At 35.5% G+C, this 22665-nt stretch overlaps 1 protein-coding gene across 3 annotated transcripts in view; it reads right to left on the bottom strand.

Moving 5' to 3' along the window:
* VPS13A (vacuolar protein sorting 13 homolog A) overlaps positions 1-22665 on the bottom strand; it is a 278381-nt gene that overhangs the window by 218145 nt on the left and 37571 nt on the right. For all 3 annotated transcript variants that reach the window (XM_043486532.1, XM_043486531.1, XM_043486533.1), the window contains exons 10-17: positions 21628-21685; positions 18265-18392; positions 17974-18080; positions 16308-16479; positions 15745-15807; positions 14376-14505; positions 13467-13561; positions 12974-13116 (exon numbers count right to left, since the gene is read on the bottom strand). In XM_043486532.1, coding sequence (XP_043342467.1) covers positions 12974-13116; positions 13467-13561; positions 14376-14505; positions 15745-15807; positions 16308-16479; positions 17974-18080; positions 18265-18392; positions 21628-21685 — 896 coding nt within the window. The remainder of the gene's footprint in view (positions 1-12973; positions 13117-13466; positions 13562-14375; positions 14506-15744; positions 15808-16307; positions 16480-17973; positions 18081-18264; positions 18393-21627; positions 21686-22665) is intronic.

The following is a 22665-nucleotide window of genomic DNA, read 5'->3' on the forward strand; positions in this document are numbered from 1 at the left end:
GGGACTTATATGGTCAAGAAATACAAGAAAAGAAAAAGATCTACAAAATCAACCCCCAACAATGAAGAAAATGGCAACAGGAATATATATGTCAATAATTACTTTAAATGTAAATGGATTAAGCACTCCAACTGAAAGACACAGACTAGCTGAATGGAAACAAAAACAAGACCCACATATATGCTATCTACAAGAAACCCACTTCAGACCTAAAGACACATATAGATGGAAAGTGAGAGGATGGAAAAATATATTCCATGCAAATGGGAAGCAAAAGAAAGCTAGAGCAGCAATCCTCATATCAGACAAAATAAACCTTAAAGATTACAAGAGATAAGGCAGGACACTACATAATGATCAAGGGATCAATCCAAGGGAAAGACATAACAACTGTATATATCTATGCACCCAACACAGGAGCACCCCAATACATAAGACAAACACTAACAGACATAAAAGGAGAAACTGACAGTAACACAATAATAGAAGGAGACTTGAACACCCCACTCACACCAATGGACAGATCATCAAAACAGAAAATTAATAAGGAAACACAAGTCTTAAACGATACATTAGATAAGATGGATCTCATTGATATCTTCAGGACATTCCATCCAAATGCAGAAGAATACACCTTCTTCTTAAGCGCACATGGAACATTCTCCAGGATAGACCACATCCTGGGTCACAAATCAAACTTCAGTAAACTTAAGAAAACTGAAACCATATCAAGCATCTTCTCCGACCACAACACTTTGAGACTAGATATAAATTACAAGAAAAAAACTGTAAGAAACACAAACACGTGGAGATTAAACAACACGTTTCTAAATAACCAGTGGGTTACTGAATAAATCAAAAGGGAAATCAGAAAATTTCTAGAAACAAATGACAATGAAAACACGACAACTCAAAACCTACGGGATGCAGCAAAAGGTGTTCTAAGAGGGAAGTTTGTAGCAATACAATCCTACCTCAAGAAACAAAAAGAAAACATCAAATAGACAACCTAACTTTACACCTAAAACAATTGGAAAAAGAAGAACAAAAAAAACCAAAAATTAGTAGAAGGAAAGAAATCATAAAGATCTGAGCAAAAATAAATGAAAAAGAAATGAAAGAAATAACAGTAAAGATTAATAAAATGAAAAGCTGGTTCTTTGAGAAGATAAACAAAATTCACAAACCTTTAGCCAGACTCAATAAGAAAAAAAGAAGAATCAAATCAACAAAATTAGAAATGAAAAGGGAGAGGGTTATAACAGACAATGCAGAATTACGAAGAACTATAAGAGACTATTATGAACAACTATATGGCAATAAAATGGATAACCTGGAAGAAATGGACAGATTCTAAGAAAAGTTCAATCTTCCAAGACTGAACCAGGAAGAAACAGAAATTATGAACAACCCAATTACAAGCACTGAAGTTGAAGTTGTGATCAATAATCTCCCAAAAAACAAAAGCCCAGGACCAGATGGCTTCATAGAAGAATTCCATCAAACATTTAGAGAAGAGCTAATGACTATCCTTCTAAAACCCTTTCAAAAAATTGCAGAGAAAGAACACTTCCAAACTCATTCTATGAAGCCACCATCACCCTGATACCAAAATCAAAGACAGCACAAAAAAAAGAAAACTATAGGCCAATATCACTGATGAACATAGATGCAAAAATCCTCAACAAAATCTTAGCAAACAGAATTCAGCAACACATCAGAAACCTCATACACCATGATCAAGTTAGGTTTATTCCAGGAATGCAAGGATTCTCCCGCATACGCAAATCAATCAATGTGATACACTGTTGTTAACAAATTGAAACATAAAAACCATATGATCATCACAAAAGATGACCAAAAAGTCTTTGACAAAATTCAGCACCCATTTATGATGAAAACTCTTCAAAAAATGGGCATAGAAGGAACCTGCCTCAACATAGTAAAGGCCATATATGATAAGCCTACAGCAAACATCATTCTCAACGGTGAAAACTGAAAGCATTCCAGCTAAGATCAGGAACAAGACAGGTTGTCCACTTTCATCACTATTATTCAACATAGTTCTGGAAGTCCTAGCTATAGCAATCAAAGAAAAAGAATTAAAAGGAATCCAGATTGGAAAAGAAGTAGTAAAGCTCTCACTGTTTACAGATGACACGATACTGTACATAGAAAACCCAAAAGATAGTATCAGAAAACTACTAAAGCTAATCAGTGAATTTAGCGAAGTCACAGGATACAAAATCAATACACAGAAATCACTTGCATTTCTATATACTAACAATAAAAAATCAGAAAGAAATTAAGGAATCAATCCCATTCACGACTGCAACACAAAGAATTAAATATCTAGGAATAAACTTACCTAAGGAGACAAAAGAACTGTAAATAGAAAATTACAAGACACTAATGAAAGAAATCAAAGATGGCATAGACAGATGAAGAGAGATTTCATGTTCCTGGATAGGAAGAATCAATATTGTGAAAATGACTATACTACCAAATACAATCTACCTATTCAATGCAATCCCTATCAAACTACCAATGACGTTTTTTCACAAAACTAGAACAAAAATTTCCCAATTCATATGAAAACACAAAAGACCCCAAATAATGGAGCTGGAGGAAATCAACCTTCCTGACTTCAGATTATACTACAAGGCTTCCCTGGTGGCTCAGACGGTAAAGCATCTGTCTGCAATGCTGGAGACCCAGGTTCGTTCCCTGGGTCGGGAAGATCCCCTGGAGAAGGAAATGGCAACCCACTCCAGTACTCTTGCCTGGAAAATCCCATGGAAAGAGGAGCCTGGTAGGCTACAGTCCATGGGGCCGCATAGAGTCAGACACGACTGAGTGACTTTACTTACTTACTTACAGTCATCAAGACAGTATGGTACTGGCACAAAAACAGAAAAATAGACCAATGGAACAAGATAGAAAGCCCAGAAATAAACCCATGCACCTATGTGTACCTTATTTTTGACAAAGGAGGCAAGAATATAAAAGGGGGCAAAGACAGCCTATTCAATAAATGGTGCTGGGAAAACTGGACAGCTACCTGTAAAAGAATGAAGTTAGAACACTTCCTAACACCATTCACAGAGACAAACTCAAAATGGAATAAAGACCTAAACGTAAGATCAGAAACTATAGAACTCTTAGAGCAAAAACATAGGCCAAACACTCAATGACATAAATCAAAGAAAGATCCTCCATGACTCACCTCCTAGAGTAGTGAAAATAAAAGCAAAAGTAAACAAATGGGACCTGATTAAACTTAAAAGCTTTTGCACAGCTAAGGAAACTATAAGCAAGATGAAAAGACAACCCTCAGAATGGGAGAAAATGATAGCAAATGAATCTACTGACAAAGGATTAATTTCCAAATATACAGGCAGCTCATACAACTCAATGCCTGAAAAACAAATAACCCAATCAAAAAGCAGGAGAAAGACCTAAACAGATATTTCTCCAAGGAAGACATACAGATGGCTAACAAACACATGAAAAGATGCTGAACATCGCTCATTATTAGAGAAATGCAAATCTAAACCACTATGAGATATCACCTCACACTGGTCAGAATGGCCATCATCAAAAAGTCTACAAACAATAAATGCTGGAGAGGGTGTAGAGAAAAGGGAATGCTCTTGCACTGTTGGTGGCAATGTAAATGGATACAGGCACTATGGAAGACAGTATGAAGATTCATTTAAATAGTGCAAATATAACCACCATATGACCCAGCAATCCCACTCCTAGGCATATATCCTGAGGAAACCAAAATTGAAAAAGACACATGTATCCCACTGTTCATTGCAGCACTATTTACAATAGATAGAAAATGGAAGCAACTTAGACATCCATCAACAGATTATTGGATAAAGAAGGTGTGGTACATATATATGATGGACTATTACTCAGCCATAAAAAGTAATACATTTGAGTCAGTTCTAATGAGGTGGATGAACCTAGAACCTATTATACAGAGTGAAGTAAGTCAGAAAGAGAAAGATAAATATCATATTCTAACACATATATACAGAATCTAGAAAAATGGTACTAAAGAATTGATTTACAGGGCAGCAGTGGAGAAACTCCAGTATTCTTGCCTGGAGAATCCCAGAGACGGCGGAGCCTGGTGGGTTGCCGTCTATGGGGTCGCACAGAGTCGGACACAACTGAAGTGACTTAGAGAGAGAGAGTGGAGAAACAGACATAGAGAAAAGACTTATGGACATGGGGAGAGGGAGGAGAGGGTGAGATGTATGGAAACAGTAACATGGAAACTTAATTACCATATGTAAAATAGACAGTCAATGGGAATTTGCTGTGTGGCTCAGGAAACTCAAACAAGGACTCTGCATCAACCTAGAGGGGTGGGATGGGGAGGGAGATGGGGTGGAGGTTCAAATGGGAGTTGATATATGTATACCTATGGCTGATTCATGTTGAGGTTTGACAGAAAATAACAAAATTCTATGAAGCAATTATCCTTTAATAAAAAATTAATTAAAAAATAAAACTCAACACATAAAAAACAAAGGCAAAAAAATCATGGCATCCAGTCCCATCACTTCACAGCAAACAGATGGTGAAAAAATTGAAACAGTGGTAGATTTTATGTTCTTCATCCCCAAAATCACTGCAGACAGTGATTGCAACCGTGAAATTAAAAGATGCTTGCTCCTTGGAAGGAAAGCTATGACAAACCTAGACAGTGTATTAAAAAGCAGAGACATCACTTTGTCAACAAAGGTCCATGTAGTCAAAGTTATGTATTTTTCAGTAGTCATGCAGAGATGTGAGTGTTCAACCATAATGAAGGCTGAGTACCAAAGAACAGACGCTTTGGAATTGTGGTGCTGGAGTCTTGAGAGTCCCGTGGACAGCAAGGAGATCAAACCAGTCAATCCTAAAGAAAATCAACCCTGAATATTCTTTGCAAGGACTGATGCTGAAGTTGAAGCTCCAATATTTTGACGACCTGACGTGAGGAGCCGACTCACTGTAAAGACCCTGATACTGGAAAGATTGAGGGCAGGAGAGGAGGAGACAGACGATGCAGTTGAATGGCATCACCGACTAAATGGACATGAATGTGAGCAAACTTCAGAACATCGTAGGATAGTAGTGCTGCAGTTCATGGGATTAAAAGAGTTAGACAAAACTTAGTGACTGAACAACAAACAGCAATGTTAAGAGGAAGAAAAAACAGCAATGTAGAGAGGAAGAAAAAATATTTGAAAACAACACATCTGGTAAGGACCTATTGTCTGAAATACACAAAGAACACATAAAACTCAATAAGAACAAAACGTACACAATACAATTTAAAAAAGACTGACAAAAAGTTTATGAAAAGATGCTCTACATCATATCATTTGCAGAAACACAAATTCAAATAATACTGACATACCACTACATACTTATTACAAAAGCCAAAACCTGGCATATGACAACACCAAGTAATAACGAAGATACAGGTGGAGCAATAGGAACAATCATACGATGCTCTTAGGAATTCAAAATGGTATAGTAACTGTGGAAAAAGTTTGGTGGTTCCTTACACAATTAAGCATATTGTTACCACATAGGTGTGCGTGTTAAGTTGCTTTAGTCGTGTCCGACTCCTTGCGATGCTAGGGACTGTAGCCCATGAGGGTCCTCTGTCCACGGGATTCTCCAGGCAAGAATACTGGAGTAAATTGCCAGGCCCTCCTCCAGGGACTCTCCCTAACTCAGGGATTGAACCTGGGTCTCCTGCACTGGCAGGCAGGTTCTTTACCACTAGTACCACCTGGGAAGCCCACTGTTACCATGTGAACCAGCAATCAGCTCCTTGTTGTTTACCCAAAGGAGATGAAAACTTATGTTCATATAAAACCTGTACACAGCTGTTTATAGCACTTTTATTCATACTGTCAAAATGTAGATGCAACCAAAATGTCCTTCAGTAGGTGAATGGATGAACTGTGGTACATCCAGACAATAAAAACAATGGGTTAACAACTCATGAAGACATACAGGAAGCATAAATGCATATCACTAAATGAAAGAAGTCAATATGAAGAGACTACACATTGTATTTCAGCTATTGGACATTCTGCAAAGGGCAAAACTATGAACACAGGAAAACTGTAGTTGGGGGGGTAGGTAAGGAATAAATACACAAAACAGAATTTTTAGAACAGTGAAAATACTATGTGTGATAGTGTAATAATGGACACTTGTCATTCTGTATTTGTTCGTACCACAGAATATAAAACAAAAATGAATCATGATGTAAACTATGGACTTTGGATAACTATGTCAGTGTATGTTCAGTTTTAGTAAAAATGTACCATTCTGCTAAGTGGAGTTGATATGGGGGTATTTATGAGTAGGAACAAGATTTATATGAGAAATGTCTACACCTCCCTCTCAATTTTGTTATAAACCTCAAACTGCTCTAAAATAATACAGGCTTCAAAAAACAAGTTAATGTACGAGTACTGTCACTCAAAGTGGCAGGAAACGGTGCTCAAATAATCAAGTTCCCCCACTGAAATAAACATTAACCTAGCAAAAACTCCTAAAATCAACTTTTTAGCAAGTCTGGAATTTAATTAAAAAAAAAAAAAAACTTAGAGCAACCAGGGAAAAGTTAAGCAAAAGACAGCTGAATTTCAGAAAGGTAGCCCTCTGGCATTTCTGCTTAACTGTCCATCATCCCCATTCCCTAGCAAAGCAGTAACTATAGGGACAGTGGGCCATATTCCTGGCGTGTCCCACTGGAGCCAGGGGACTAACAAAAGCTGCTGTGATATGAATATCTGGGGCCTCAAAGTTCATTTGCTGAAATTCTAATGTCTAATGTGATGTTATTTAGATGCAGGGCCTTTGGGTAGTGATTAGGTCATTAGGGCAGAGCCCTCATGAATGGGATCACTGGTCCTTAAAAGGAGGCACTGAAGGCTCCAGGAGAGATGACAAGCCGCTGCTGCTGCTGCCCTCGTGGACTCCAGGAGCAATCTCGAGCTGCCACTGCCACCCTTGTAGGTTCCAGGAGCGGCCACGAGCCACCTCCAGCGCCATGGCGGGCTCTGGAGGCATCACGAGCTGCCACTGCCACCAAGAGCCCCAGGAAGGGGCACATCATGTACACACGATGTACATGGTGTGCACATGTACACATGATGTACACATGATGTACATGGTGTGCACTACACGCACACATCGCCTACCAAGGGGCGAACAGCCAGGACACGCTGAGGTTAGAGGCAGCAGACGCCTGTACTAAAACAGCCCTTGCGCCAAATGTACTATTAACCCCACCCAAGCAACACAAGAATGCGCCCACATACAAAAAGCCCTCAAAGATCACAGAAGATAGTAGTTTCTCCTAACTTTACATGGTAAGAGAAGTATAAGTAAAATGAAGAAGCAGAATGACTCCCAGTAAAAAGATCAAGAGAATTCCCCTGAAAGAACAATGACACAGACCTCTTCAGTCTAACAGACACCAAGTTCGAAAGATAAAATTAAATATAAAATAAGATAAAAATACTTAAGTAATTAAGGCTATTAATAGAAATGCAGAGTGTTATAAAAAACAAAATAAAAACTATAAAAGGGGAGGCAAGAAAAAGTAGAAAACTCATTTACCGAGACGGAAAGTGAGCTAAAGGCAATGAAGAGCAAAATGAATAATTTAGAAGGATAAGCGATCTGGCAGATAGAATTTAGTAAATCACCCAATCAGAACACCAGATGAAAGCCAACTGAAATTATGGGGCTGAAAACTTTCCAAACATAAAGAAGAAAATAGAAATGCAGGTACAGGAAGCACAGAAAGTCCCAAACAAGATACACCCAAACAGAACTATACCAAGACGTATTATAATAAAAATGGCAAAAGTTAAAGAGAGGATTCTAAAAGTACCAAGAGAAAAACAAAAAGTTAACTACAAGGGAAACCCCATAAGACTATCAGCTGATTTTTCTACAGAAATGTTGTTGGCCAGAAGGGATGGCAACACATTATTCAAAATCAAAAAAGGGGAAAATATGCAACCTAGAATACTCTGACTAGCAAGGTCAGAATAGGAGACAAAAAGAATTTCTCAGATAAGCAAAAAATAAAGAGAATACAGCAATACTAAACCCACCTTAAAAGAAACATTGAAAATCTTTTCTAAATAAGAATGTACGGGAAAGAGAAAAATCACAACTGTAAAGCAAATCACGTAAATAAGCTAGTACATTTTTTATGTAAAAACCAAAACAAAACAATTTCATGAAAACAATGATAACCCCAATGGAACAGTAAAAGGATAAACATAAAGATGTTTTTAAAAAAAAAGGACATCAAAAACATAAAATGTGGGGAAGAAGAGCAAGAAAAGGTAGAAGGTAGATTTTTTTTTCTTTTTTTAGAATGTGTGTTAGCCTATATGACTATCAATCTAAAGCAAGTAGATATAAGAAGCAGTTAACATACTTGAAAAACAAGGCAATCTCAAATCAAATGCACACAACAGATTGACTAAAACCAAAAAAAGAAAACATAAACATAAAAGGAAATCATCAAACCACAAAAGAGAAAAATGGGAGGATTCCCTGGTGGTCCAATGGCTAGAACTGTGCACTCTCCAGTACTGCCAAGGACTGGGGTTCGATCTGTGTTGAGGGAACTAAGATCCCGTAAGTCACGTGGTGTGGCCAAAAGAAGAAGAAGAAATATACCATCAACAGGAAACAAGGTTTCAGTTCAGTTCAGTTGCTCAGTCGTGTCTGACTCTGTGCGACCCCATGAATCGCAGCACGCCAGGCCTCCCTGTCCATCACCAACTCCTGGAGTCCACCCAAACCCATGTCCATTGAGTCAGTGATGCCATCCAACCATCTCATCCTCTGTCGTCCCCTTCTCCTTCTGCCCTCAATCTCTCCCAGCATCAGGGTCTTTTCCAATGAGACAACTCTTCGCATGAGGTGGCCAAAGTACTGGAGTTTCAGCTTCAACATCAGTCCTTCCAATGAACACCCAGGACTGATCTCCTTTAGGATGGACTGGTTGGATCTCCTTGCAGTCCAAGGGATTCTCAAGAGTCTTCTCCAACACCACAGTTCAAAAGCATCAATTCTTCAGTGCTCATCTTTCTTTATAGTCCAACTCTCACTCATACATGACCAGTGGAAAAACCATGGCCTTGACTAGACGGACCTTTGTTAGCAAAGTAATGTCTCTGCTTTTTAATATGCTGTCTAGGTCAGTCATAACTTTCCTTCCAAGGAGTAAGCATCTTTTAATTTCATGGCTGCAATCACCATCCACAGTGATTTTGGAGCCCAGAAAAATAAAGTCAGCCACTATTTCCACCGTTTCCCATCTATTTGCCATGAAGTGATGGGACCAAATGCCATAATCTTAGTTTTCTGAATGTTGAGCTTTAAGCCAACTTTTTCACTCTCCTCTTTCACTTTCATTCATCAAGAGGCTCTTTAGTTCTTCACTTTCTGCCATAAGGGTGGTGTCATCTGCATACCTGAGGTTATTGATATTTCTCCCGGCAATCTTGATTCCGGCTTGTGCCTCCTCCAGCCCAGAGTTTCTCATGATGTACTCTGCATATAAGTTAAATAAGCAGAGTGACAATATACAGCCTTGACGTACTCCTTTTCCTATTTGAAACCAGTCTGTTGTTCCATATCCAGTTCTAACCATTGCTTCTTGACCAGCACACAGGTTTCTCAAGAGGCAGGTCAGGTGGTATAGTATTCCCATCTCTTGAAGAATTTTCCAGTTTATTGTGATCCACACAGTATAACATAAATACATGTCTATCAATAATTACCTTAAACATCAATGGCCTAAATGCTCCAACAAAAGAGTGGCAGACTGAATAAAACAAACAGCCTACAATATGCTACCTACAAGAGACCCACTTTAGGGCAAAAGACCCACACAGATCAAAAATGAGAGGATGGAAAAGATATTCCATGCAAATGAAAATGACAAGAAAGTGGGGGTCACAATACTTCTATTAGACAAAATAAACTTTAAAACAAATGCCATAGAAGGATACTAAAATGATAAAAGGATCAATACAAGATGATTTTACACTCATCAACATACATGCACCTAACACAGGAGAACCCAAACACATAAATACTAACAGACATAAAGGGAGAAATTGATGGGAATACAGTAATAGTAGGAGATTTTAACACCCCACTCACATTAATGAAAAGATCTTTGAGACAGGAAATCAACAAGGCAACAGAGATCCTAAATGATAAAACAGAACAATTAGACTTTTAATTGATATTTTCAGGACTTTACATCCAAAGACACATTTTTTTCAAGTGCACGTGGAAGATTCTCTAGGACTGACCACATACTAGGGTATGAAATAAGACTCAACAAATGTAAGAGTAAAGAAATTATCTCAAGTAACTATTCTAACCACACGGAAAAAAGGAGCATCCTTGGCAAGTGGTATTGGGAAAGTTGGACAGTGGCATGTAAATCAATGAAGTTAGAACATACTCTCACACCATGCACAAAAATAAACTCAAAGTGACTTAAAGACTTAAACATAAGATATGACACCGTAAAAGTCCTAGAAGAGAGATAGGCAAAACATTCTCTTATATAAAACATACGAATGCTTTCTTAGGTCAATCTTCCAAGGCAATACAAATAAAAGTAACATACACAAATGGGACCTAATCAAACTTAGAAGCTTTTGTACAGCAAAGGAAACCATAAAAGAACAAGAAGATAACTAGGACTGGGAGAAAACATTTGCGAAGATGTGAATGACAAGGGCTTAATTTCCTAACTATACAACAGCTAATACAACTCAATAATAACAAGAGCATAAAAACCCAATCAAAAAATAGGCAGAAGATCTAAATAGACATTTCTCCAAAAACAGACATACAGATGACCAACAGCACATGAACCAATGCATAACAACACTAATTATTAGAGAAACACAAATCAAAACTACAATAAGGTACCACCTCTCACCGGTCAGAGTGGCCATCACTGAAAATCTACAAATAAAAAATGCTGAAAAGTATGTGGAGAAAACAGCGTCCTCCTACAGTGGTGGTAGGAATGTAGGTTGGTACAGCCACTATGGAAAACAATATGGAGACGCATCAAAAAACTAAAAGTGGAGTTGCCACATGATTCTGCAATCCCACTCCTGGGCATACATCCAGAAAAAGCTGTAATTTGAAAAGATACACATACCTCAATGTTCAATATAACACTACTTACAATAGCCAAGACATGGAAACCTATTAAACAGATGACTGGATAAAGAAGATGTGGTACATATATACGATGGAATACTACTTAGACATAAAAAACAGACAATGTCATATGCCATTTGTCAACATGAATGGACCTAAAGATTATCATGCTAAATGAGGTTAATTCAGGAAAAGACAAGTACCATATGATATCACATATGTGGAATCTAAAATATGACACAAATGAACTTGTCTATAAATAGAAATAGACTCAAACTTGTGGTTGTTGAGGGGGAGGGGTGGATTGGGAGTTTAGGAATAGTAGATGCAAACTATTACATAGAGAATGGATAAAAAAGAGGGCCCTACTGTATGGCACAGGTAACTATATATAGTATACTATGATAAATCACAGTAGAAAAGAATATGAAAAAGAATACATGTGTAGCTGAGTCACTTTGCTGTAGAGCAGAAATGAACACAACATTGTAAATTAACTATACCTCAATGTAAGTTTTTAAAAAACTAAAAGAGAAAAAATGGGCAAAGGAATTTAATAGTTCTAAAAATAACTATACAGAAACAGCCAATAAACACATGAAAAGATGCTCAACATCATTAGCCATCAGGGAAGTGCAAGTAAAAACTACAGTGCGATACCACTTTACACTCATTAGGATGGCTAAAATCAATAATCAAAAAGGACAGAGAAGTGTAGGAAAGGATGTAGATAAGTGGAGACCTCACACAATGTTGGTAGGAATATAAAATGATGCAGTTGCTTTGGAAAACAGTCTGACAGTTCCTCAAAATGTTAAGTACAGTTACCATTTGAGGCAACAATTCCACTTTTGGGTAAATACCCAAGAAAATTTGAAAATTGTCCTTATAAAATATTGCTCATTAATATTCACAGCAGCATTATTCATAACAGCCAAAAGAGGATATAAACCAAATATCCATCATCTGATGAATAGGCAAACAAAATGGGGTATATTCATATAATGAAATATTAGGCAATAAAAAAGAGTGAAGTACTAATCATGCTATACCATGGATGAACCTTGAAAATATCATGCTAAGTAAAAGAAGCTTGACAGAAAAGACCATGTATTATATGATTCAATTAATATGAAATACAGTCAACAAACAAATTCTTAGAAACAGAAAGTAAATTAGCTTTTACCAATTTTGCACTGAAAAGAAGGAGCAATGGGGAAGGACTGCTAATGGGGATTAGCATTTCCTTTCTGGGGTGTTAAAATGTTCTGAAATTAGGTAAGGATAATTATCATACAATGCTGAATAAACCAATGTGGATTCTGTATACATTACAGTGTGACAAAAAGTAAATTATACAATTTAATGGATGAATTGTATGGTACATGAATTATAACTCAATAAAGCAATTTTAAAACAGAAGGTAAAATACATTCCCAGATAAAAACAAAATTGGTGATGCTATTTCTTCTTGAATAGTGTGACTGCTGACATTTTTGTATTATTCTTTAATGTCCTTCATGTTTCCTCAGCATAAAGTTTTCTATTGAACATGTGCTATTTTAATAATCACAATATATATATATTAATGAAAAACACCAAGTTCCTAAAAATACAAAAGAATAAATTAATTCTTTACAAAATACCATATGACTCTAATCTACAATTCAACCTTACAATGAATTTTTTTCTTATAGATAAGAGAAAATAAATTAATACTTACTTAAGTGCTTGTGCTCCTGGTCTTTGCACAATCAAAGTGCTAAATTCTTCCACTACAATATCTAGTAGTTCAGGTTTTTGTTGTTGTTCTCTTAGAATAATAGACATACTTTTCAAGTGAACAAAAAACTTCATTGCTTCAAACTAGAATATAAACAGGAAGAAAATGAAAAAAATTATATATCTATAATACTATTTATACAATTTATTCCTTCCAAAAACCAGAAAAATACTTCAAAAACCTTTACATATTAAAGGATCACCACATAATACTAAAACTAAACATAAACTAAAATTAAACATAACATAAATTTTTTTAAAAAGCCACATAACACTAAAAATTTTATTCCTACTACGGAAACTAAAACAAATGCAATATTTACAGATTCAGAGTAAGATCACCAAACATGTCAGTAACATGTATTTCTGAAAGGATTAAAATTAAGTGAATCTATCAATAAATACTCAGGTATAAGGCAACAAAACATTTTTACTGTTTTTGGCAAGGTTGGATCAACTGCTGTTTCACTATAGCCAATTGCTTCATACAGCAAAATTTTTTCTTTAGGTGTCAATATTTCTTCAAGACCTACAAATCATAAAGAATGTTTTATGTTATTAACTGGTAGGTAACAAGATAAAACCAAATCCAAATTTAGCTGCTTTTAATAATGTAAATTTACTCTTTTTTATAATACCTTTAAGAAATTATATTCACAAATGCTAAGATGGCATTGGCAATTTTAGGTTTATTTTTTTAAAATATAAATGACTAAATACATAAATTTAGCAATATAAATTTCTAAATGCTTGTATTAAGCACACAAAATAGCTACCCGTATTAGGTACTTAATGGCATTATGCTAGTCAACATAAGTAGCATACAAAATATGAAGTATTAATATCATGTCTGCCCATTTTAAAGTCGATAAAATTGAGTTTAAGAGAGCTTAAATTTGCCAGGGTCATATTGCTAATAAATGATATATCCAGGATATAAACCTAAGTCCCTAAGCCTCTGAAGTTAAGATGTTAAGCATTTGGTTGGGAAGTAAAAAATCTTTCCAAGAAATAATTTCAATGAAAATTTACAGTGGTTTATACTCTTTTGAAACTTTTATTTATAACTGTGCTATACACACTTACTAAATCTTCTAGACATAATGCTCTTCTGAAAGCATTAGTCAGATTTTAAAATTTTTATTTGATTTTTATTTGACATACATTTAAAATTTTATTAGCAATTTTACTTATAGTAAGAATTACTTATCATATATATATATACTTTCAATGTCTATGTAATAAAAGAGAAAACCTCCTACAAAACTTAATTTCACACTTGATGGTTAGCGACACTACCACAGCTTGATTAACTGCACTACTGTACAATGAAATGAACGTACTTCCAGGTTTAACATCGAGTTGTTGTTTACTATGCGATTCTGACCAATTCCACATCCAGCTAAACCATCCTTTATTACCCTCTGACTCTTCTGCTCCTTCTCTGAAAATTCTGTATCCAGCTTTCTTCACCTAAAATAAATAAATTTTCAAATAAATGACAAATTATCTTTTATTTAGCAATTCAAAGAAACAGGATATTTCCAAAACTTATCTACTTTAGTGGATAAGTATAAACAACAATCATACTGACAATAAAATATAGTAAGTGTAACACTGGACAAATATCAGAATTTAGAATTATCTGATACTTAGCACACTGTCTTACAAGCAATAATAATGGGAGGGGAAATCGGCTTTTCACCTTTAAGACCAATCACTGAGAAAGAACTTTTTCCCCACTGAAACTGTCTTGAATAGATGTGGCAAATAGATGGTTTAAATATATGTGGCGAAAGAATACATCAAATTTTCTTGTAATATGGTGTTTTTCTTCAGACACTAAGTCATGTCCGACTCTGTGACCCAATGGACTACAGCGTGCCAGCCTTCCCTGTCTGTCCCTCACCACATCCTGGAGTTTGCTCAAATTCTTGTTCACTGAGTCAGTGATGCCATCCAAACATCTCATCCTTTGTCGCCCCCTTTCTCCTCCTGCTCTCAAGTCTTTCCCAGCATCAATCAGGGTCTTTTCCAATGAGCTGGCTCTCCACTTCAGGTGGCCAAAGTATTGGAGTTTTAGCATCAATCCTTCCAATGAATATTCAGGGTTGATTTCCTTTAGGATTATCTGGTTTGAGCTCCTTGCTCTCCAAAGGACTCTCAAGAGTCTTCTCCAGCACCACAATTCGAAAGCATCAATTATCTGGTGCTCAGTCTTCTTTACGGTCCAACTCTCACATCCATACATGACTACTGGGAAAACCATAGTTCTGACTATATGAACCTTTGTCAGCAGAGCTTAATGTCTCTGGTTTTTAATACGCTGTCTAGGTTTGTCATAGCTTTTCTTCCAAAGTGCAAATGTCTTTTAATTTTGTAGCTGCAGTCACCATCACTGATGATTTTGGAGCCAAAGAAAATAAAAGCTGCCACTGTTTCCACTTTTTCCCTATCTATTTGCCATGAAGTGATGGGACTGGATGCCATGGTTTTAGTCTTTTGAATGCTGAGTTTCAAGCCAGGTTTTCACTCTCTTTCACCCTCATCAAGAAGTTCTTTAGTTGCTCTTCACTTTCTGCCATTAATTCTTATAATACAAGTAAGCAAATTTGAACCCCTTTTAGGAAATAGTATAATACAGCACAATACCAATAAATTCTATATAAATTATAGATTTATTTTACTAATTGAAGGACAATCTGGAATTACCTCAACTTCCGCCTGTTGTCTTGCTATAGTTATATTAAACACATCCAAAGTCTTTTCCAACGCCTAAAAATATAAATAAAATGTGTTTACATAACTTTATATAGATAATTTTCATATATGCTCTATCAAACTGCTGCACTAGAGAAAATATAGGAAATTGAAAATAAGTCATCCATCAATATGATATTTCTCTTAAATTCTGAAAAGCAATGCTTGTATATATATCAACTTGGAAATTTGGCTTTGAAACCAACACTGAGAAGACTGAGATCAATGTAGCAAATACTTTCTAGGACTCTGAGGTTTATAAATGTCATAATAATGTGAGGCTTCAAGTTACTATTTTCATAAACCCAAATCTCTCCAGATTGAGAAGAATCTCAAATTCCAAATGATCACCAGAGTTTCTATCATCCAACTGAAGTTAAGGAGTATGAAAAAGTCTAAGTAAAAGAGACAGAGAATGCGAGTCAAAATTAGAACAAATAAGTAGGAAGTGTTAATCACTAAAGACTGAGGACTTAAGTATTACAAAATATTCAACAAATTTTTATAATGCTAACCTCCAAAGAATTGAGAAGTTCACCAGATGGCTTCTTACTTGTTAGCTTTTTTTTATACAGTTCTTTATATTGCTTCATTTTTTGCCTATGTTCTCTAATATGATTCCAGGACCACATCCGTAAGCGGGGGCGAATGTTTACTTCAAGAATACCACGTATAGCATAAGCCCACCTAGTTAAAAAATAAAAACAAAAACTCTCCCCTTAAAAACACTCTCAAATCAACAGTATGAAATATAACTGACATCACTTCTGTTTTAACAACATACATAATACAGAGACTGTGAAAATATTATCTAGCACTTGCTTCTTACCAACCCTATTAGTAGTTAATTAAGAACACAATATTTTGTCTTATCTTTTTCCTAAATGAAAATAAGCAAAATTACAGAATTTTGTTACAACACAGTTCTACCAAAAAACTATTAAAGTATTAATTGGCAACTAGCCCTTTAGCCACCTGAATAGTAAATAAAATACTCAACTGAAAAAGTAACTGCAACTTTGAAAACTTAGGTAAGACCTTAATAACTTAAAAAAAAGACTACTTCTGAATTTTAAAAACAGGTTGCACTTTACAGACTCCCATAACTTTTTCAGATTTATAACAGGCAGAGTGTTGATACCAAAGTTTGAAAACTAAAAAAAGACATGGTTGAAAAAGAAACTGGAATTTTTTTTTAGCAATTCCAAAAATACAGTAAATGAATAGACTGCTAGTATTTCCAGTTGTAAATTCATTATAAAGAATCTTATAAGTCAATTTTACTAGTGCAATAAGCAAAAGCCACTACAAGTGTTTCAGGCCAAATATCATAATATAGCTTATATCAGCTTTTAAAGAGAGTATCTTAAAATTCTTAAAAAGTCAAGAAATTCACTTTTATGCTGTCATTTTTTTAATACAACTGAAGACATATTAATGCCATAGACATTAGTATCTGCAAAAATTCCCTAGGCAATAAATAATGTGCTAAAATAAATCTCACTGAGCAATTCCACTTCTGAGTATTTATGTGAAGAAAATGAAAACACTAACTCAAAAAGATATATGTACCCGCATGTTCACTGCAGCAGTGTTTACAAGAGCCAAGATATGGAAACAATCAACTGTCCATAGATGGATGAAAGGATAAAGTGTACACACACACTCACACACACCCATCCACCCACACACACAAATGTTACTTAGCCATAAAAATGGAATAAAATCCTGGCATTTGTTACAATATGAATGAATAATGATGGGCATTATGCTAAGCAAAATAAGTGAGAGAAAGACAAATACTGTAGAATTCACTTATATAAAGTTTGTTTTTAATGAGCTCATAGATACAAAGAACAGACTGGTGAGAGGCAAAAGCAGTGGGTGGGGGATGGGCAAAATGGGTGAAGCAGGTCCGAAAAACTTCCAGTTACAGTATAAATAAGTTATGGGCATATAATGTACAGCATATAATGACAATAGCTAATCATATTGTATGGCATATTTAAAAGTTGCTAAGAGAGGAGATATTAAAAGTTCTCATAACAAGAAAAATAGTTTTACTAACTATGTGTGATACTGGTCGTTAATGACTTATTGTGGTGATCCTTTCTCACTATGTACAAATATCCAATCATTATGGCAATTATACTTCAATTTAAAAAATTTAAAGCATATTACCATTCTTTGGCATGGTATTGAAGAGGTACCTCAGGTTTGAATTTCCTGTATGGTAGATTTTGCGTCATCATATCAACCGATTCAAGAAGTTCCATAAAACTGAAATACTGAAGAATGAAAAAATTAAATTTTTAAGATTTTTTTGTTTAATTGTCAAAGATAAAAATTAAATTACTAACTTATTTAAGGTAATGTTTACTATATACCATTATGAATCTTAACATTTAAAATCTTAGCTCTGCTTTTAACAAACTATAACCTACAATTTAAAATTTCATTTAAAAAAATCACCTGTGGTTTATTAAGTTCGATTGTTATGTCATGTAACTCAACACCCAGGTCTATTTTGGGGGCAGAAAAGTCAAAATCCGATCTGCGATTCATCTGAAGTTTGGCATTAGCAGATATGGGGCGAAATACTGAAAAATAACATAAATTTTTAAAAATTATATTGAGTTCTTTTTCCAAGTCACAAAGTGCTAGAGGAATCAAGCTGAAAATGCTCATTTTCATTTCTTCTATACCCTTTCCAGGTTCCAGATTTCCATACTGCTATAACTTGATCAGATGAATTATCACTTAGTCTTGAGGAATCTTTTACCTTTATCTATAACCCATACTGCTTTTTGCAAGTACAATTAAAGCTAACTGAACTCCCCCTCAAAAAAAAAAAAAAAAACTCTAAGAAGCAGGAACACACTCTAAAAGGCAAAACAGTCCAACAAGACAGTTCTAATGAAAGTATAGTTTCAAGAATGAATGCACATCAAAAATGCTAAGGGGAAAAATATTTTATTTAACCACTGACTTTCATTATGTAACTGTAATTCCTGGATTTCAGGTCAGTGTCTCTGTATCCATCTGTTTCCCACTTTTAACTTGAAAAACGAGAAGAGAAAAGATTAGAGCTTGTCCAGGATAACCTTCTTGGCTCAATCCATAATTTAAGATTTCTCTTAATCCTTTACATTTAGCACCAAAAAGTATAAGAATAATGCAGAGGGACACTAGTAATAGAAGAATCTAGAAAAAGATCAACTACTAAATCATAAGTTAATGTGTATATAAAGATAATATATTCCTCTTGTTTTAACCATCCCTAAAGCACAGCACTGAATTCAAAAATACTTTTAATTTGAATTGAACAAAAAGATATTTACCAATAGGAGACAGGATAAATTTGCTATGGTACATCTATACAACAGAATATTATACAGTTACAAATGAGAAAAATTTACATGTACCTAAGTAGAAGGATTTAAAAGAGAAAGCTTAAAAAAGTGTATGTATAAAGCAATAGTATCAGTATTTGGAAAGTAAAATTATTATTCTCCCCCAGCTTTAATTTTTGTTACATAGAAAACTATGCCAGCTACTATACTCTCTCTGGTTGTAATAATCCATCCATAGGCTACACTCTCTCCCATCTTTCTCAGATTGGCTCCTGGTAACTGGAATTTCTGAGTGATTTCAATATACAAGTGATTGTTCCAGTACCACAGTCTCTCAGTTCCTTAAATTCTTTTGCGCTCACCTCACCCACTAGACTTAATCATTCCAGTATCCTCAACCTCTCAATAAACTCAGTTTCAAACATCCAATTCTACTAACACCACCTCTAGTAATCCAATACCAAAGCTTCATGTCTTAAGGGAACTACCATTCATTCTGTGATCGGGGAAAAAAACAAAATCAAAGTGACTGGTCTCACATTAATGTCATAAATCTCAAGTAGACACTTAATGTGGCTGACTGATCACACAACATTCTTTCAGTCCAAGGATATGCCAGATCCATACCACAGCCTGTTTTGTATAGCAAGTGAGCTAAAAATAATCTTTACACTTTTAAAGTATTGTTTAAAAGAAACAGAAAAACATGTGACAGACTATATATTCATGACCTGTAAAATATATGTCTACTACATGGCCCTTTGCAAAAAGAAAGTTAGACAACCCCTACTCTGACCCAGTGGTTCTCAAACTGTAGCATTCCTCAGAATCACCAGGACAGTTTGTTAAAGACAAGATTGTTGAGCCTCACTCTCAGAGGCTCTGATTAAGCATGCCTGGGATGGGCCCAAGAATTTATATTTCTAACATGGTTCCAAGCGATACTAACGCTGCTAATCTGAACCACACTTTGCTAACACTGCTCTACCAGCATTCTCTCACTCTCCTACATGGAGATCTCATAGCCCCTCCTCCCTCCAAAAACCTCTAATGCCTTAATTTTTTAGAAAAAGAAAGAGTTCAGAAGAAAAAATAAATCCCATTAACTCCAATCACCATATTTATTTGTTCACCCAACATCAGGACTTCTCTGTTATAAACAAACTGACCATGCTCCTCTCTGTGGCAAAGCACAATTCTACCTTCTTTCACCCGCATCAATACATAATAATCACACTTCACTCTCTCACTTTCCATGTTCTAAGGATCATCCCAATCCTAGCCTATTAACAAGCTATTAACAAGCTACTATCTATCTTTCCCATTATATAAAAAACAAAACAAAAAACAAAAAGAAATCTTTCATTCATCCTTTCCCCTCCACTGTGTCAGTTATCAATTTACTGCTATAACCTCCAGATTACCCTTCCCTACCTGCTCTGAACCCTAGACTTCCAGGCTCATTCTTTAGAGTTCTCTTTACTTTTTGTTAGCCAATCCTTTAAATATTTTTTTCTTTACCAGTTAGCGTAACACTACTCCTCGTCAGGAGAGGACACAGGAGACACTGCGGGGGAAGGAGCTGCGCTCCGGGGCACTACTGCGCTCACTCGGCGGACTCCTGCTGGGCCACGGTGCTCCAACAGCCCCTGAAGAAACGGCTTCTCCAGCGCCCAGGTCGTGCAGCACACACATTTCTTCAGCACTAGGCTCCAGCAGCACACAGCAGCTAGCACCACCAAGAGCCAGCAAATTCTCTCCACACATCGCTCAGGAGGTGTTAGAGTGGGGTGCCTTCTACAGACAACTCTCCACAAGACTTCCTAATGGGTCCATTTCCCAGAAGTTCCTTCAGGCTAATTTACAAGCTTTACCAATAGGGCATCAGAGACTTTCCTGCCAGTGAGTGACCCACAGCGATCCCCTCTCCAGCAAGTTCTAGATCTCAGTGCTGAAGGAGACAGACACACTTCTGTGGGCACTCCACCTAAGTCCTAGGGTAAAGGCTGTTTCTTCTAGCTGTTGGGATGGCCAAAAAGTTCACTCAGATCTTTCCGTAAGATGTTATGGAAAGATTCAAATGAACTTTTTGGCCAACCCTATACTATTCCTGCATTCTTTATAGTGTTCTCTTTACTCTTTGTTAGCCAATCCCTTGTTACTCTAATCCCCTGTTATATTTAGTAATTCTTCATAAATACTTTCCCTTCTCAAATTACTATGTGGTTCCTGTCTCTTCATCAGACTCTGAATGAAACAGCTAGAAATGACAGTAGGGTAAAGGAGAAATAAGTCAAAATTAAACTGACAGATGTGAGAATCACCAACACACATGATACAGCAGAGTATTTTGCTTTTGTGTATATATTAGAAATATTTAATTTTATGAGAAAATTAATATGAAATACCACAGTGACATCAACAATATTCATTTCAAATTTATACTGATTAACTGTACATTTATCTTATGAAATTTACTTACCAAAATCATAACCTTCTGGAACAATATTTTCATCAACAATGCCATTCCTCAGGCTGTTCTATTAAAAGTCAAATTGATATTACTTATATTGATGCTAATACTAGTATATGCAAAAAATGGTTTGAAAGCAATTTTAAAAAATAACTCAAACTGAGAGTATAGCTAAGAAAATATTAAAGTGACTAAACACTATTTCATCAAACTACTATTATGTAAGAAGGTTCTAGAAATTATTAAGATAGGAATATATTTATATATATTTGTATACAAGCACATACACAAAATTTCATAAAATTCACCATCTCTTTAAGACAAAACAAAGTGGGTACAAAAGTAACATATCTCAATACAATGAAGGTCATAGATGACAAGCCCATAATTATCATCATACTCAAGGGTGAAAAGCTGAAAGCTTCTCTTCTAAGATCAGAAACAAGACAAAGATACTCACTTTCACCACTTTTATTCGACACAGTATTAGAAGTCTTAGCCAGAGAAATTAGGTAAGAAAAAGAAATAAAAGGCATACAAGTTGGAAAGGAAGAAGTAAAACTTTCACTATTTGCAGATGACGTAATAATATATAGAAAACCCTGAAGACTCCACCAAAAACTGCTAAAACTAATAATAAATGAGTTAAAGTTGCAGGATACAAAAATCAATATACAGAAATCTGTGGTATTTCTGTACACTAACAACAAACTGTAAGAAAAAATAACAATTCAATTTACAATTGTATTAAAATGTAAGAATAAACTTCACCATGGAGGTAAAAGGCTTGTACCCTGAAAACGATAAGGCACTGAGGAACAAAAATAAAAAGTACACTAACTAATGGAAAGATATTCCATGCTCATGGATTAGAATAAGTAATATTGTTAAAAGGTTCATATTACCCAAAGCAACCTGCAGATATGTTGCAATCTCCATCAAAATACCAATGGCATTTCTCACAGAAATAGAAAAAACAAAATTCGTATGGAACCACAAAAGAACCCAAATAGCCAAAGCAATCCTGAGAAAGAACAAAGCTGGAGT

The sequence above is a fragment of the Cervus canadensis genome, chromosome 14, assembly GCF_019320065.1.
Source record: "Cervus canadensis isolate Bull #8, Minnesota chromosome 14, ASM1932006v1, whole genome shotgun sequence".
Taxonomy (NCBI): Eukaryota; Metazoa; Chordata; class Mammalia; order Artiodactyla; family Cervidae; genus Cervus; species Cervus canadensis.